Source organism: Paramormyrops kingsleyae, chromosome 25 (assembly GCF_048594095.1).
Source record: "Paramormyrops kingsleyae isolate MSU_618 chromosome 25, PKINGS_0.4, whole genome shotgun sequence".
Taxonomy (NCBI): Eukaryota; Metazoa; Chordata; class Actinopteri; order Osteoglossiformes; family Mormyridae; genus Paramormyrops; species Paramormyrops kingsleyae.
The window spans coordinates 17907131-17925656 of NC_132821.1; the positions used below are offsets into that span (position 1 = coordinate 17907131).

At 39.5% G+C, this 18526-nt stretch overlaps 1 protein-coding gene across 2 annotated transcripts; it reads right to left on the reverse strand.

The window, feature by feature from the left end:
* Positions 1-6696: 6696 nt before the first annotated feature.
* Positions 6697-14295, reverse strand: LOC111845811 (T-cell leukemia homeobox protein 3-like). 2 transcript variants are annotated; one of them, XM_023815487.2, is made up of 3 exons: positions 13434-14295; positions 9050-9284; positions 6697-7527 (listed from the first exon to the last, which is right to left on the reverse strand). In XM_023815487.2, the coding sequence occupies exons 1-3, from the start codon at positions 13840-13842 to the stop codon at positions 7320-7322; spliced, it is 852 nt and encodes a 283-aa protein (XP_023671255.1). In that variant the 5' UTR covers positions 13843-14295; the 3' UTR covers positions 6697-7319. The 2 variants fall into 2 exon arrangements, with proteins under 2 accessions (XP_023671255.1, XP_023671254.1); XM_023815486.2 differs by having other exon boundaries at positions 9050-9287.
* Between the last annotated feature and the right edge of the window lie 4231 nt (positions 14296-18526).

The following is an 18526-nucleotide window of genomic DNA, read 5'->3' on the forward strand; positions in this document are numbered from 1 at the left end:
CTGTGGTTTTACACTATAATAATAATTCAGTCACTTAACAGATGGTTATGATGTCTTTCAGCAATATAGCATTATTTTCCATCCATAGACTGGCCATTTAAGGCTTTCTGTACATTGCATGATATTACTGCTCCAGCTGAGGAATGTTTACTGATCTGGAAGACATTTGACGAAAGACATTTTGATTACATTGCTGAGAACAGGTTTGATGTTCTGGCATACGGCTGAGTTACACAATCTAATACACGTCTCGCCTGCAACTTAGCTAGCTGACAGACTGATTGTCCCAGAAATTCATCCAAGGAAATGCCTATCTGTGCACTTATGTTTGAAAGGCAATGATCGCACAATTTAACAACCTCCACCGGAGTATGTAATGGCTAGTGTCGTCCATGTTGTATACAGTAGGCTCTGCCATTCAGAGGACGGCAGGAGAACTCACTCTCTCTCCACAGGGAAACCACAGTGAATATGTTGTGGTTTTGGTTTCAAACCCCTGTTAAAACTATCGACAGAGCCAATGGGGGGCCTGAAATTGGATCCGCCCCTGGATGCCCCTCTATTTTCATTGGCTCCGACTGACACCAGTCACGGAATGCGGAACATGTGGGGCAACTATTTCAGCAGCTCCCAGAATTACAAGCATATACATAAAGGATAGGCATAATTATTGTGTCAAATATATCAGAAAAAAGCCTTAGAAAAAAGACCAGCTTGTGTCTGAAGTGTTGCATATATTTTAATAAATGAATAAGTACGTGACAGTTGAATTTTACAAAGGATGTCCTGTTGAATTATCAATATACACTGATCATCAAATTTCTAAATTTGGCAAGATAATACACAAAAAAACAATGAGTGCTATCCTGCACCGGAACTACCAGTCGGGGGGGCACAACGCCCTTTTTATTGCCTTGGGAGTTAAAAAGTCCAGACGAGTGCAGCCAGGGGAAAGGGGAGTGAGCTCTGGGTATGATTCTTCCCTGAGGCGATGGCTGACACTCCTGGAGCAGGTATGCACACAGTCAGGCCATGATCTCTGCTTGGCAATTCGTGCAGAGGGTTGCTTTCTCTTCCACACACGTGCACCCACACACAAACTCATATCTTTGTGGGGACTGTCCATTCATTTCTATGGGCAAAACCCTAATCCTGACTATAACAACTTTAACCCTTACCCTGCTCTAACCTTAACCACAAGAAAGAGTTCTGGCTATTTTATTTATTTTTTATTGTATAACAGATTTTTCGAAGATTAAGTCTTCCATTGTGGGAACCAGGAAAATGTCCCCAAAAGGTAAAAAATATCAGGTCTTTGTTAACATTGAGGAGACACTCTATCTTCACTCACTTACATTTAGCCCAGGCTACCTTAAACCCAACACGTTATGTAGATAAGCACAAATCCTGCTTTGTGATACAGGCCCCGCATATTGTCATAGGAGTCCAAGTATATGTAATGTCATTCAGTATTGCTTTGTTGAGTGCTCAGACTCTATGCTTTGTAAACACTGACACCTAGTGGGAATTTAGATTTAGTTGTATTCAAGGTGAAGGAGGATATCCATAATGTGCTGTTCAGTTACTGGTTCTACAGAAGCTCTGGTTGTGGAAATATCTGGGTAATAGGCAGATCCATCCATCTGTTTCGCATACTTGCGTCTGCAAAATGGGAGTAACTAGGCATGAGAAGAATGTGGTTAACTGTATTTTATTTTGTTCAGGTGATTTTTAAGTGACTAAAGTAAACATTAGCCTGTGAGGTCAGTGTTTCTAGCCACTAGAGAATGAGGAATTGAAGAAAGACAAGAAATTGAAGAAAGACATTTCAAAGAAGGTCAAATTCTGGAGCCAGAAGGAGCTGGACTTGAAGTGAAGCGTTAACGCCAAGAAGAGTGTGAGCAAAGTACTAATGTCTCCCAAATATCTAGGCAGAAAACACACGGTATGCTGTTCTTTTGTTGTGTGTGCGCTCCTTTGTGTAACGTATTTATTGTTTCAACGTTAATATAAACATAATTATAGCCCTGTGAAGATTTGCGCGTATGGATAATATGCTTATGTTTACGAATCATAATGTTTGTTTATTCTAGTTTTTCACGGTTTATGTGTGTGATGCAGGGTTGCACCTCAGGGTTGTCATTGGGCACCTCTGCACCCCAAGTCACTTGGAATGATCCGTCACACAGATAGGACTCAAACCAGCAGAGAGAAGTCCGTGTGATGATCCGTTGAGAGAGACTGGCCAGGAGGATTTGCTGATTTAGCGTGTTGAAGGCTGGAGAGAGGTCTAGCAGGATCGGGACAGATGACTGGGACGCAGCTCTTGTGGCTTGTACAGTATCCACAATCGTAAGGACAGTTCTGGCTGAATGTCCACGTCTGAAGTCAAACTGAAGAGGGTCCAGGATGTTGTTCTTCCATAGAAATTCTGAGATTTGACTGAGTCACATTCAACAGTTTTGGACAAGAATGAGTGGAGCGAGACTGCTGATAATTCCCAGTACGTGAAGGGTGAAGTGAGGGTTTCTTCACACGAGCCCGCTTAAATGTGGCAGGGAATGTGCCGGTTGTAAGGGATTAGTTACTCAGGTGGGTAGGTGCAGGGGATTGTGTAGGAGACCCGGGCTGGAGGAGATGGCAGGCAATAGGGTCCAAGGCGTAGGTGGGGAGCTGGTGGGTGAGAAACATCCGGGCTCAAGGAGGGAAAAGGAGATCCATATGAGGAGGGATCCATGCAGCTGGAGGAGAAGAACTCTGTGCCGATATCTATCCAAAAAACAGCCTCAGCATAAAATCCTTTCTCCACTATGTCACCCAGCAGCATTTTCATCAGTTTAGGACACTGATTTTAAAACTGAAGGTGAATGTTTGTTAATGTTTTAAAAATAAATGAGTAACAATGGATCCTGGTCTTTCCCCTCCTTCAGCTTCCCTGTGAGACACAGCTAACTGTTCTGCTTGATTTCCGGGATTCTGGGATTCTGTGTAACGTCACAACCAATGTTCTTATCTGATCTATATATGCTTGTGTTGTTTACAACCAGGAAGGGACGCTCTAAGCCTCGATAAAAATCTTTAGCAAAGCCCCAATTTAAACACCCATAAAAGTATACAATTGTAAATGGTATTCTGTCATCCAATATCTCATTTTGGAAATATGTCAGTATAACCGTAAAAATTTGACATACAGCCCAGTAGTGATGGACAGAATGACGCTTCATGAACCATTTGCTGTATTTTTTGGCTCCACTAGATGGTTCTCTGTTAAAAACAAAATGCCCCAAAGCAAAGGTTATGATTTCAAAATTTTGGAAACCCGTTTCCAGCAATAAAAAATTAAAATAAAAAAATGAAATAGAAAGTCGAAATTACAAGATAAAAAAAATCGAAATTATGAGATAGAAAGCCATAATTACAATATGGAAAGTCATAATTACGACATGGAAAGTCATAATTACAATATGGAAGGTCAAAATTATGAGATAGAATGTCATAATTACGAGATAAAAAATCGAAATTACGAGATTAAAAAATCGAAATTACGAGATAACAAGTATGCATGCACTCCAGTCCAGCTGAAGGCCTGTCATCGCTTCATTGGCGTCATTGTGAAGAGACGCAGTTCAAACGTAAGCCATTACAAGTGATACTTTTTAATGTTAGATACAACTGCCAAACTCTGAATCCCTCATTTCACTACATTATTATTCAATAAAGGTTGCCACCTCAGCCACATCGGTTTTATTCATCCATCACCAGAGTTAATTGCTTCTTGCTTAAAATCCTCTCAAGGGTGTGTTTGCTTAATACAATGGCATGCAATTCAACAAGCAAATTAAGTATTTCATTTGTTGTAAAGCCACGTTTAAAGTAATCCTCAATATAGTCATCCATTCCTACAGTATGTCAAACTGAATGAGACCTCAAGCCAAAGATGTGATATTTGGACTGGTGTGTGAAAGCATATGACTTTTTATCTCGTAATTATGATTATTTATCTCATAATTTCGACTTTTTAATCTCGTAAATATGACTTTGTATCTCATAATTTCGACTTTGTATCTCATAATTTCGACTTTTTATCTCGTAATTATGACATTCTATTTCTTTTTTTTTTTCTTTTACTGGTGGAAATGGGCTTCCATACAAATAACTTGCCATGTTACAGTTTCTCAGTGCCTGTCATGCAATTTCCTCATCAGAAACACCATTCTCTCTGTTACGACTGGCGGGCGGGCGAGTAGGGAAGCAGGCGAGAGAAGCCAGATGACCGGGTAAACAGGGTTTAATCGGACTTGGAAGGCAGACACTCACGAAACGCATAACAATACAATGACGGATCTGGGGAAGACAGACTGAGACTCGGACTAAATACAAAAGACTATCCAGAAATAACAGGACACAGGTGATCACAATCAGGGATGAACACGAGGTAACGAGGTGGGTGTGGCACACATCAGGAGCGGACGGAGCGGGGCATGACACTCTCCACTATAAATGAAGTTCTCAAAACAGTTAATGCATTTCTCCTAACACTAAATCACCTGTGCAGAAGATACTAAAAATCAAAACCTTGTGCACGTGTGTCAGAGCATAAAACATCAGTCACTTCAACACTGTGACAAATGAATAAAACACTTTCAGGGGGAGAATCACTTCCCCTCTGGTGAAGTGACCACAGCTTCTCTCACTACGTCCTGCATAATGGTGTGATTGTGTATTCCTAAAACACTCCACTGCATTCCTAAGAATATATAAATCTAACCCTTCTGGGGGTATTATTCACCCTTGTTTCACACTCTGTGAGTCCAGGATAAGCAGATGGATGGATGGACGGATGGAACTATTCAAAGTACTTTTAAAGGTATATTTAAAAGCTAATAGTAAAAGAATAAACTCATTTAGTTTCAATTATTCACTATGTATTGACATCATAAATTGGTCTTATTTTAATTGCAAATCACACTATGCCTAACAAGTGAAAGAAGTCTCACAGAGGTACACAGCCCTCCACCATGATAAGGTGGTCATTTGTGAAGGGGTATCTAGTAGCCCATATCTACATTACATTTTACAGATGATATCAGAAATTTCTGAGTTGCTTAAACAGTGTAGGTATATTTTTTGTGTTTCATTTAAGAACAGATATTTGTAATAGTCTTTAGATTTTCGTGATTATGTTCAGGTAATAAAGCCCAGAATAATAAGGAAAACAAAACTGCAAGCATTATGCATGCATTTCCAAGCTGCTACAGGGTGATTAATTCAGGTATTTACCTTGGAATGAAAGTCAGGGAGCCACAGTCTGTTTTAATTTCTCTTAAGGCCAATTGTCATGATCGGTACCCACCAGTCCTGTCTTGCTCCCATTTGGCCAGCAGGGGTCTCTGCTGGCTTTCCTATGCCCTCATGTTCCACACCTCGTTCCTGTTCTTTGTTAGATGTGATTCCCAGTGTTAACCATGGTAAGTTTTACACCTGTCTGTAGTAGTCCTGTACTTGCCAGTATGTCATTGTTTGACAGTTCGCGTCTGAACCCCCGCGTTGGTACTTACTCTCCTGCTATAGCCTTGCCAATAAAGTTCCCTTTGGGGTTTAGCTTTCTCCGAAGCTGCCTTTGGGGTTTCTTCATGCCTCCTGGCACTCGTAGATGTGACACCTACTCATAGGCAGATCTTGGCATGGGTGAGATGGGAAATCGCCCAGAGCAGCATCATTCAAGGGCGCCATGAGGCACCCGCACAACGTCACCACTTTACATATGAGCAGCTGCCTCAGAATTCGCTCAGGACGCTACATAAATAAACCAGAAATACCAGCATTTGAATGCAGGACGGAAAAGCAGGGAGCAAACACCGGGAAAAGTCCCACATCTCTGAGAGCACCTCCCACAAAGGTCATCAAGTCCTAGTATTGCATTACAGGACTAAAAAAAGTAATAGACTGGAAAATATCTGTAAGCACGTGTATAGAAAGCAAATCAGGATGAGTGCAGAGGAATGCGGCTGTGAAATGGGCGAGGTCACGTCTGAATGGTGACTGAGATGAATGATGAAAGGGGAGCTAGCGAGATGCTACCCGGAGGGACACCGGTATTTGACAGGATCCCCGCCGGCGGCGACACGCCCACATGCTGTTTGAGCGAGTTCTTCAGAAAGCAGCAGCATGATCCAAATAAGACAGAAACAGGCCAATATTTCAGGCTGCGTTTAATTCAAGTACTTTAGGGTTAAACCACAAGCCCCAGAATGCAGTTCTCATTTTCATTTCTTCACCTTATTAGGCAAATAGTCTTACAATTTTAGAAAACTTAGCCTTTCAAAGCCAATTTTATTCACATGTGACATGAGATCATGTGTCTGATAAATGGTGGCGTGCTTTGATGACTTTGATAACAGAGAAAAACTCCTGTTCCTATTTAATGAACTACTTCGACTTGAAATTCATGCAAGTGAAGAGAATATGGAGAGATGCTGTTAGAAAAGTGAAAAGTGAATCAAGGCAATATATGAGTGACACTTTACTAATTTCACCCATCTCCTGGTGAGAGAAACGTGTTCTGCTTGTGACTGAAATCGGTGTGGAAAAACAGGACCATTGAAAAGGATGAATAATTTAACTTAAATTTTTGGTACTTAGCTATTCACCTCATATGAACATCACAGCAATCTGTCTGCTGAGATTCTGTGCAAATATGTACAAAAATCAATTTATTGTACGCTTTTGAGCATAAAGCAAACAGGTAACACAGATTACTAGTTTAAAATCTTTGATATCTGTAGCAGATATATCCAGGACGACAGGGAAATAGAAAGAAAATTATCGTAAAGTGTAATGAACTAGATTAGTAGTTGATCTAGTACAAAGCAGCAGGCAAATTTCACTTTGGGATCACACAGGACCAAAAGCCAAGATACATATTGTCACATAGAAGAGAGAGGATACAAACATTTGTGCTTGACCCAATAATTTGGTCATTTCCTCACCCAGCAGTTTGCAGGACCCGGCTTGTCAGCCCATTGAGTATCCATTTGGCCTGCAGGGGGCTCTGGCCATCCCATAATCACCTAATCACCCCCATACCTGTCTCTAGTTTTCTTATTAGGTATTATTAGTTATCTGTCCCTTGTGGTTTTTCCTACAAGAAAAGCTTGCATCTGGATTGTTCACCCATTCCCTTCTCAGTCACGTGACAACAGTATTTGTGCAGTTGGTAAGTCTGCAGATTTTGTACCAAAGCACTGTGCTCATGGCTGTACTTCAGTAATTCAGCTGATGCTGAATTATCAGCGACAGAGAGCGTTTATCGAGACCCATCAAACAGCAGAGGTGACAGAGGCCACATTGCTGTCCTCCCCCCAGGGCTGCAGCTTCTGCAGGGCATAGAGGGAGGTGTTGTGCAGGCATGGGGGGTCTTGCTGCATGGGCTGAGCCAGGCTCTTCTGGAAGGCCTCATGTTGGAGCTGCATAATCAGGCGATTGGCTTTTTGTCTTCCTGCCTCCTGTTCCTCTGCACTCTGCCTCCTGGTGGTGATAGGGACACATGACACAAATTTAAGTATTAAATGTATTTCCACATAGTTTTGAAACAGTTGTGCCTCAGCTGCTAAAGTTTGTTACAACTTAAAGGTTATATAATAGAAAAATCACGTATACACATTTTTATGCTGTTTAGTGTGATGACCGGCAAGCAGCAAAGTAAAAAAAAGTTCTACCATTCTATTACTTTAAGATTTTTTAGCTAGATAATGAGCAGGCTAAGAGTAAAGAACAATAGCTTCTGAGTGGGTATTTCTAAGGTAATATCCAGCTACCACTGGGTATGAGTTATCATATCATATTGCCTCCACCCTCATTCCAGACCAATCCAGTTATTTCCACCTGTCACTTAGGGGGCCCTTGGAATCACCCTAACTCCCCCCCCCCCCCCCCCCCCCCTTACCCCTCCCCTTACAGTGCCCCTGACTGCAGCTAACAAAAAAATAAGGCACCTTTCCCAAATGTCCAGAAAATACATCTATTTCACTGGATAAGTAAAGCAGGGAGCTCACTGCAAGTAACTTTCACTTGACCGAGACATTTCTGTGGAAATCCTCAGCTGCTGAGTGACATAAAGTATATGACTTCCAACATGTCTGCTGCTGGTAATTACTGCAAAGATGGGTTACAGCAGTTTAATAGTAGCTAAAGCTAATGTGAAAACAATTCCAGATTACAATTAATTATGACCTGGCAGTGGGAATTTTCAACAATGCTAGCAACACTCCAGTGAGGAGAAAGATGACAGCCAGAGGCTCTTAGCTGACACAGAGCTGCATGTGTGCAGAAATTTTCCTTGCATTTTGAAAATAGTTTTATTGCATATTGTATGGAAGCATCCACTACAAGCCCATATTTATTTATGTTTCTGTTGCATTACTCCTCATGAAAGTGCACAATGGAGGTTATGCTGCATATTGTTTTAAATATGTTACTCTATGTATTGTATTCAAATTTAAATCCTCTTTAATACATTTCTAATGCTCTTTAAAATATCTATATCCAGAAGCCTTACTCTGAAGTTTTCTGAGGTTTTTCATTTTGGGTTGTATTTTTGTGCCATTTAAGGAGAAAAACTACTGGGCATTTGTGCCTTCGTAAATATTACGGTTTTTATAAAGGGTTTAGCTAAAGATTTTGATTTGGATGTAAAACATTCTAATGTTTATTTGTTTCAAATTTAATTCTATAATTACTTTACCATAGTAGTTTTACTTTGGTTTTACTTTGCAAATCAAAATCTTTAGCTAAACCCTTTATAACCCTTTAAAACCGTAATATTTACGATGGCACAAATGCCCAGCAGTTTTTCTCCTTAAATGGCACAAAAAATGCAGCCCAAACAAATCATCAAATCCGCACAATGATCACCTTCAGAACTACGGATCTCCTGTTGTAATGTACATAAAACTCGTCTTCTAATTGCTGCTGAGCTGGCACACATTTACAGTTTTAAACAAAATCTAGTGCTTTAATGATAAACTGTCTGGTACAAAGCGGGTCCTACCTCCATTTCGTCCTCCTGTTCTGGAACCAGGTCTTAACCTGGGCGTCAGTCATCTGCAGAGCCTTGGCGAAGCTACCACGCTCAGCCGACGCCAGGTACTTCTGCCTGTGGAAGCGTTTCTCCAGCTCGCAGACCTGCAGGCGGCTGAAGGAAGTGCGGGGTTTCTTCCTTTTAGGGGGTGTCCGGTTCTGGTAGGGGTGACCAACTCGCCTGCTCACGGCAAATGCTGACAGTGCTGCTGATATCGTGACAGGAAACATTCACCCCTTTATACGTGAACAATTAATATGCGCTTTCAGCTCTGTGACATAATCACACTTATCTCTCAGACTATTGCGGACGTTATTTAAAAATAACCATCAAAATCGTGTTATAAATCCCAGTCATTCCAAATATTTTGACAGTTATTAATTACGATAGCATTAAACACAGAAACAAATTACTAACCAAATGTTTTTATTATTCACTCTAAACATAAATGTTGCATTACTCCTCATGAAAGTAAACAAGGTAGGTTATGCAACATATTGTTTTAAGTATGTTGCTCTAAATTGTAAATTATCACCAGCCATTATATGATTAACATCATTACCAAATATAATGGTATGTCACACACGTTTTATGGCTTCACATAAACAGAAACGATCGTTTTCAAACGTTACAAAAAAGAGTTTTCGGCATAACACCTGGCCTTCCATGTAGCCTACGTATCTTGATGAAAACAGGACAAAACACCTTGTCACTCTTAATTTTCATACCTCACGGTCAGCAACTCAGATGCTCAAGAAACTTTCATTTGCAGCGTATTATTATATATAGGCCTATATAGGGTGGGCCAGATCTCATCATATTCATATGGGTGTCAAATCCCACGTTATACCGGTCAGTAACACTCACTGTTTTTGTCCTTGCTGCTATCTCACGGATTGGGACGCCCTCGATAGCCTTCATTCATTTCCCGGTTATAAACGAATACGCCACTCCGGATATTAAAGTTTAGGCTTTTGAGTACAATTATACTCTGGACATATAGACATTATTGGCCAGATGAGTGTTTTTCAATCTATCATTTTGATGGCTCGGTTTTCACTGAAATGTACAAGTTTTTCGTCACCCAACTCTGTTTTCATTGCAGTTAGGTTGGCATGTGGTGAACTTAGGTTTCAACTGTTTTGACAAGCTATATAGACTACCTAACAGGTTTGGATATACCATCGTGACAATGTTAATTTGTACGAATCAAAAAGTCATATTTCAGAAATTTGCCACGATGTTTGATGCTGTTCTCGGATGCGTTACTTGAAAGATTAATAACAATAAGTAATTCATATATTGCACGTAAGGTCGATCATTAATTAGCTAGCGTTTCTCGAAACATTTCGTAACTCGATCGTCGTTGGTAATCTCGTTCGTAAATTTACTAGTGCTCCGATCCACTCTTTATTTTCTACGTCGTTAACTTTTTCGTTTTTCGTTAAGGTCGTTCGTTATCAGCAAACGCGCCCCTCAATAATTAGGCTACAGCAATAGGCCTAATATTAACAATAATATCTTCAAGATACACCAAACTATGAATCAAATGATATTGCCAATTGCAGTATATGCCACAAAAATGCTTTCGATTACATGAAATTAATCAAAATGTGATTTTAATCTAGGCCTATTTAAATAGAGTGTGTCACAATGGAACTTCATTAATGTCGGAGTGTAAATACAGTAGGCTAAATAGCAATTATTACCAGTGCTTGAAGTGGGAAAAAATAAGTGCAGGAACTCTAATTTTCCGACATTTGACATTTGTGCGGTGAAAAAAAGATCAAGTCTTTAGGATGAGTTGGTTCAAAAACTATTTTAATTTAATCATTCTTCCAAGCAATAACCTATAGGCATAGGCTACTTTTTTCTAATTCACAAATGGAATACTGAAAAACCATTAAAACAACATATAGTCTTTTATCGGTCTTGTGATATTGTCTATTCTCGGGCCACTGTCGCTGCGTCGGATTAGATTCAGTAATTACCGGAACGCAGAAAAAAGTGGCGGAAACCAAATTACGAAAATACAGAACTGCGTTCCGGCCCACTTCAAGCACTGATTATTACTAAATCTTTATTGAATAATCATGTCAAACAAAGTGTCATAATTTTAGCATTGGGGATTTTTTAGTTTTGCAGGCATATATAATTTTATTTTTCTAATGTGGATATGGAGACACTGCGTATCGTATTTCACTGCATGGGGTAGGAGGCACTGGCTGCATGTCCTCCATATTAAGCTTTCTCTAGTGTGTCTGTTATCTTAGTCGAATTATGATCGGTATGGGAACTGGTCATTCACAGGTTTATTAAATGCAGTTTTTAAATACGTAGTGTTACAATATTAATGCCATCTGCCTTTAACCTGACTATATAGTGTCCAGCAGTAAATAATGAGCTACTCTCTCAGAAAAAAAGGCTAGTAGCCTAATTTATACCGTTGCTTGTCACTGGGACTGTCCCCCTTTAATTGTACCTTTTAAGGTACATAAATGGACCTTGAGCAACATCCCAAAGGTACAAATAGCATTAATGCACCATCAAAAGTACCAAAAGTACAGAAATGTTCCTCAGAGTCCATTTCTGTGCCTTAAAAGCTACAACTACCTACTGCCATGGAGGGTACACGGCTGCACTCAGGTCCTCATCTCTGAGGTGGTTCGTCGTGTGATGGGACCTATCAGCGCGCGCTCCCTATCTCCAAGGATACGTACAAGTGGCAGACCCTTGAGAGTACAGCCCCAATGACAAGTAAAGGTAAATTTTTTTTACCATTTTTTCTGAAAGTGTATATGAAGCGCAAAGTATTTTCAGATTAAGATATTATAACGCCCCACGACCTGTGCATTTCATTTTGCGATCCTGAATTAACGTTTATATGACTTTCCGTAATTGATAATCCGTTAAATAGGTCTAATGTGTAGTTAGATTTAGCTCAAGCACCAAAAGAAAAGTTCTCCTACAACCGTATGATTTTCGAATTTTCAAGGATCATGCTTACATAATTTATGCAAATTTCATAATCATTCTTAACTCGGATCAAAATTTCGATTCGAGTCTACGTTGCATAATGATGTTCTCCGATGCAGTGTGACCTGCTTTTCTGCCTATTTAGATGTTTAAAATTTTAATGACTAGCTCAAGTTTTATCAGTCGAAAATAACAATATTAGTTGTGGTATCCATATTTTGTGCGTGTGATTTTCAACAGGGCATATATCAGGTCCTACAGAAATGCGTTAAACTATGACCATACTGTGTTTAGGTTGTAAAAAACACAATCACAATAAACCGAGATTTTAAGATTTATATTAATGCTATTCTATATCAACGTTGTATATAACTAGCCTAAATGACAGCGGTTAATTTTAATTTTGTTTCATTTATTTATTTAACAGGGACAATGCTCATTGATCAATATGGGAAAAAAATACTGTAAATTGTCCTGAGTTAAAACTACAGACTAATTTCCATCTGTTGTCACTGGCCAGTTCTTAAAACGGCAATCTAAAATTAGAATAAAATCTCACTGGCCTTGGTGAAACGTAAAATGCTATTAGTGAAGTTTGAAATACATACGCTCACAAATACATAACAATTAATTAGAAGGCATACGTGTATTGCAGTTACACAGTTCTGAACTCCATTTGAACAAATTGTGATGTATAAACATATCAGTCACCGGCATCAACCACAAAAGGAGGCAAATGATTAAATAAACACGTACTGACAATTACTAAGTAAATCAAGTAAATGTATCAGTTCGATCTATCTATCTATCTATCTGTCTATCTATCTATCTATCTCTCTTACAACTAGTTTTATTTGTTTTGAAACATAGCCGTCAATAATTCTATATACTATCCTATACTATGTGCACCAATATAGAAATTATACCAATAACCGATATCTGGCTGATTTATAATGCATATTCTTTACATTTTAATTTAGTTAGTACCCAATCATTTGGATAAATCAATAATACAGTATGAAAAAAAACTTATTTTGTACAGTCTTTCTGTTGAGAATTTGAGGTGTGTTTTACTAGCAAAGGTTGGTATTTCGAATAATGACGTTTAGTTAAAGCAACTTTGCAGGCATGCGTTTTTAATCATCTAAACAGACATACTGTTATATAGACTATAGATAATAATGAAAATTACTGCAAGTGTCATCATGGTCACACCGTTGAAGTAAAAAGAAAAAAATATTTTAGGCCTAATTTTCGTATGGGTTTTAAAACATATTTTCACTGATTATGAATCCTATTTCTTTAAAAAAAATTAGCCTAATGTTTTCCACCTTTTCAAATTTAAAAGTACAAGTAAAGAAAAACTATTTAATCTCACCAGTGAGTCTGTCTTTTGCAAATCTTCTGTTGTTTTCCATCCAGGGGAACGCAAAACAATCAGCGTTTCCCACGCCCGCTACCCCAGGCGCGATGCCAGTGTGATGGGTATCGACAGGGGGACGAGGCGCAGGCGGCACAGGTCTATGGGCCGGGACGCGGATCACCCCGCCTGCGGTCCCTGCCTTTACATTGACTTTCATGTGCATGCTTAAGTTAATCTTCATGCTTGCATTGTAAGAGGAACATACAGGGTTATACATATCGGAAGCCAGCTGGTAATCCTGCCCGTCGGTCCGGTTCGGCAGCATGCTGGCTTGATCCGTATTATTCAGAATCTGATCAATTCCAAAGCGTATAGGCTCGTGCTGTTGGATCTGACTGAGTTCTTCAGTTCCAGGCTGCTCCATAGTTGGCTTAACATTTACTTCTTTGGGTCTTTTGAAATCCCCACAAAATATAACCGATACGAAGAAATCTATAATGTTTACACGGAAATATGCGTCTTAAATTTTGTCAGTTTTATGCTGCGGTTTTAATAACCAGTAAAATGCAACTTGGAAAATACGTTGCCTGCATAGTCCATCAAAAATATGCCACAATCACAAAACACAGACACTGAAATTTTTTTTTTTCATATTTCCAAGTGAAAAAACGTCAGCATTGATAAACTGGTTTATGCGCAAGCGATCAAAAAGTGGACTATAATAGATCTATTAACTGATACCAGTTCAAAATATTATTGCTACGTGACGTTGAAAGTCTCTTTTCTTGATTGTGTTTGTAACAATTACTTCAGTCCACCGAAAGTCCACAGTATTTGAAGCATAATCTCTTTATATCCAATAGCATTACAAGCTCCTACCATGAATATTAATAGTTTCCACAGTGCTGGTATACGTAGGCGATACCTTCCTTTCATCGAAATTCCAGGGTCCCTCCATCCCACTGGCTTGGTTCTTAAAGACATAGCTGCCCATATGAAGTGCTTTCACAATTTGTATGCAATATATAACGTGCAATGCAGTGTAATGCAGCCTACATACAACTTTGTATAAATGTTCCTAAGATTGACAAAGGTAAGAACAGCAATAATAAGAATTTTTTATTAATGTTATATTAATGAACTATGTTTAGAATTACTGCCACCCTGTACTTCCATATAGAATTACGTATGTATGACAGCAGTTATGAATCATTGCGATAAGCGGTGCTTTGGAAAAATGGGTCGGTCTGTTTTGCAAAATAAATCGCCTTCCGGCGTTAAGTTAACACCTACTGGGGTTTAGTTAACACGAGTCGCCTTTTCATATTTAGTATAACGTGACGTACAATAGCATTACATGACGGACTAACATGCCAAGTTACACTTTAGGATAAGAACGGCATTAAAAACTGTGCTTGTTAAGTATTTTTGTTTTATGAAGCGAATTATGACCCACTAAACATTGGACGTCGGATAGACGTGCAGATCATGTCTATATAGGGTCCGTCGGTCCATGACCAATTCTGGACATCTATACAACGTCCAAAATAGGTCCACAATTTGAACGTTCATCCATGACCCAGCCTGTACGTCAATATGACATTCAACATTTGAACGTAATTTTTTTGGACGTCATGTGGACGACTATGACAGGTGCAGGAAATATAGTTTTATTTACAAATATCAACATTGCTGTTATCAACATTATAAATGTGAATACAGATTATGTATCAACAAACATGATTTATTATGTTGTAGCATATTGATTTATTCAGTACGGGGATTTTTTGTTCCTGTTTTTCTTTAACTGGTTTATTTATTTCAATTAATCAATTTATTTGTTTATGCATACATGTATTTATCCATATATCTGATTATTTATTAGGAAATGCAATTTGTAGGAATTAGAGTTCCGAAAATATATTCAGGACTGCAGATAAACTGCTGCGCAAGTACGCATTCACCTTTAAAAGCGATAATTCAATCAATTGCTGTGACAGTGCAAATGCGTACGTATTTTATGTGCATTTGGTCCGTCTATACAACAAATGAAGTACGAATTAGCATATACAGGTTAAAATGCACGATAATTTCTTGTCATATCAGCGCAAATGCACATAAAATACGTACGCATTTGCACTGTCACAGCAATCCATTGCCGCACGTATCGCTTTTAAAGGTGAATGCATACTTGCGCACCAGTTATCTGCAGCCCTGCCTATATCCACCCTTAAAAGTGACGCCATAACAGCCATTCCCGGTTGACGCTCAAGAGAGGCAATGATGGCCACAGCAGAAGGTCAAGGACCAACCAAAAGATTCAAACAGTCAACGCCACTCTGATTGGCTGAGGCAAAAAGCCAGACATTTTGGCGCGATACGGCATGTTCAAGGCAATGGAAACGGCTGCATGGCTTTTCAGCCTGCTTCACAAGTTCACTACCTAAATCCCTATATTGAGTCCACCCATCGTTTTCCTGTAAACTGAAGGTAAGTTTTGTCAGCCTAGTAAATTCTATGTCCGTTTGTACGTACAGTGTTAGCTAGTTTAGCGTTTTTGCCTTAAATTCCCAAAACTGCTGTGGTTACAGAAGTTAGCATGTATTAACGGCACAGATTTTTTTGTTTTGCCTTAGCTTGCTGCTATGTACAACACTCTTGCTTCAGTTTCAATGGTATTTTGACTGTCCACGAGAGATCATGTCATTTAATGTAAATGTAAACTGTTTGTATCTTGCAAATTGTGAATTCGTATGACTATTAGGGTTGCCAACAGGATAGGTCGAAAGCTAGCTAGCAGCACGACAAGGAGTTCTAGCTCGTGGCTAACTAGCTAGCGTCCGTAGACGGGGTTCACGGAGGATTCGAGGTTGAATGATGTTACCCTCAGTGACTTATCATTCATTAAATGAACATAAGTTTTTGTCTTTTTCTGCTTGTGCAGAAGGAGTCATGAAATTTGATGAGGCCGCCACTGAAGAGTACATCAAGATGCATGTTTCAGAGCACCTCAAGCATGCACCTCAAAGACATGGAGGTGGAGGATTCACTCAGGACTGATAAGCCCAGCCTGCAGAACTTTGAACCAGAATTGTTTTACCCCATTCTGAAATGTCCCAATTCACAAACAGTCATAATGAACTACTTCTCTGCTGTAAGAATAAAGCCCAATGCATGCAGTGCATAATGTTACCACAAAACGAACATGTCAAGTAACCATGAAGCATGCTTTTCATTGACTGTATGCGTCACTATATGGGATGTAATGCACAGGTAAGGTGCGGCACCGCTTTCCATTGTGTCGTGTTCCACTGTTACAGGGAACTGTGAACCTAGCCTAAAGCCCCCCATACATTTACAGATGCACTGCCGATTTTTCGGCCGTTCAACGAGTCATCACGTGTCAAACGCCTGAAAAATCATCTGGTGTGTTCTCAGCTCCGTCGGCTCCCCTTCGCTATGCGCTACCCTTGAAACCTTGTTTTCATTGTGTTTGTCTTTAATCTGGCATTATAGTAGAGTGTTGGCTTCCTAGCCAGTAGTTCTGTGGTGAAATGACATGTATGTTGCCTTCCTTTCCTTCAATGGATGTAGAAAATACATTAGCATAGTATATACATACAGAGGAGTCGGGGAGTCGGAGTCGGAAGATTTAGAAACAGGAGTCGGAGCATTTATCTACCGACTCCACAGCCCTGCTGAAAACCATGTGAAAACTGAGTAGTGCAGAACAGCATGTACAGTAGCAGTTTTAAGTTGTAGGATCTCTAGAATGTCTTTCAAAGGGTGCCATGATGATGATGCTGCAGTTCCAAGTTGTCTGTTCAGATGAGAACTGTCACTCTGCGCGTCTCTCACACTCACTCTCTCTCACACACACACTTTTCCCAAATCAGTTAAATTTATAGGCCTCCTTTCCACTTAAGACTTTGTGCCCTGATGTCTTCCTTTATTACCAATGTTATGTGTCAATGGTGTTGAACTGTGTCTGGCTTGGTTTAAGGACTAAAGGCCAGGGGTCACAAAGTGTATTAGGTCTGGTATATAGACACATTACAGAGTGCTTCACAATGTTTTGGATGACAACCAGCAGCCCTGTTTGTTTTATTATTAGTAGTAGTAGTATTATTTTTTAATAAAGGTTTAAATGGGGGTATTGAGTTGTGATTTATTTGTAAACCTATGTGTATAACTGTTACCCATGTTTCCAGAGGGTGGAGGACGTTTTCTGAACCAGTTAATTTTCCTGTAGCTTTTTGGCTGAACAGGTAGTTTGAACTGGAAATGCATTACAACTTTGTATGTGTCTCCAGTTATCCGAGACAGTCAAATTTAGTTATTGGAATATGATCTAGTCCCATTTCAGAAGGTGGCATACTGTTCCAGACCATTTTCCAATAACTTTATTTGATTGTCTCAGCCACAGATAACTGGAGATGCATACAAAGGTGTAAACAAAGCTACTGAAAAATTAACTGGTGGCCTATAGAAAACATGTCCTGCACCCTCTGGTAACATGGGACTACAGAGCCTATGGAAACAGTATAAAAACAACGTCTAAAATGAGTCTAAGTTTGACGTTGAAAAGACGGCCACAGCGACCACATTTGGACTATAAATAGCCCATACACAGAGGTCCCATAGACCTCAACACTAGACGTTCATTAGACGTCAAAAAAAGACGTCGCCTGGCGTCACAAAACAACCCCTTCAGTGGACCAAAATTGGACGTCCAAAAACGACATATAAAAGACGTCATTCCGACGTCACTTTGCGTAGTGAGGACCCTTTTGGCCTTCCCTGGATAGGCACTGGGGGGGGGCGGTTGGCATGTACATACCCCATAACGTGCTTTTGTAGGTGACCTAATGCATCCTTTGCTTTGCAGGGAAGTGTTGGGTCAAGCGTGACTATATGGCCAAACGCAATATTTAAAACCGCACATTTAACAAAAGGGAAGATACGAATTATATATTCGGAATTATATATGAATTATATGAAAATGATGTAATACAACAGTAGGCTATATAGAAATAAACCTATGCTACTATACAATATATTACCATTATAGGCTATATATTGCTTGTCAACATGTCTCGTAGACAAGT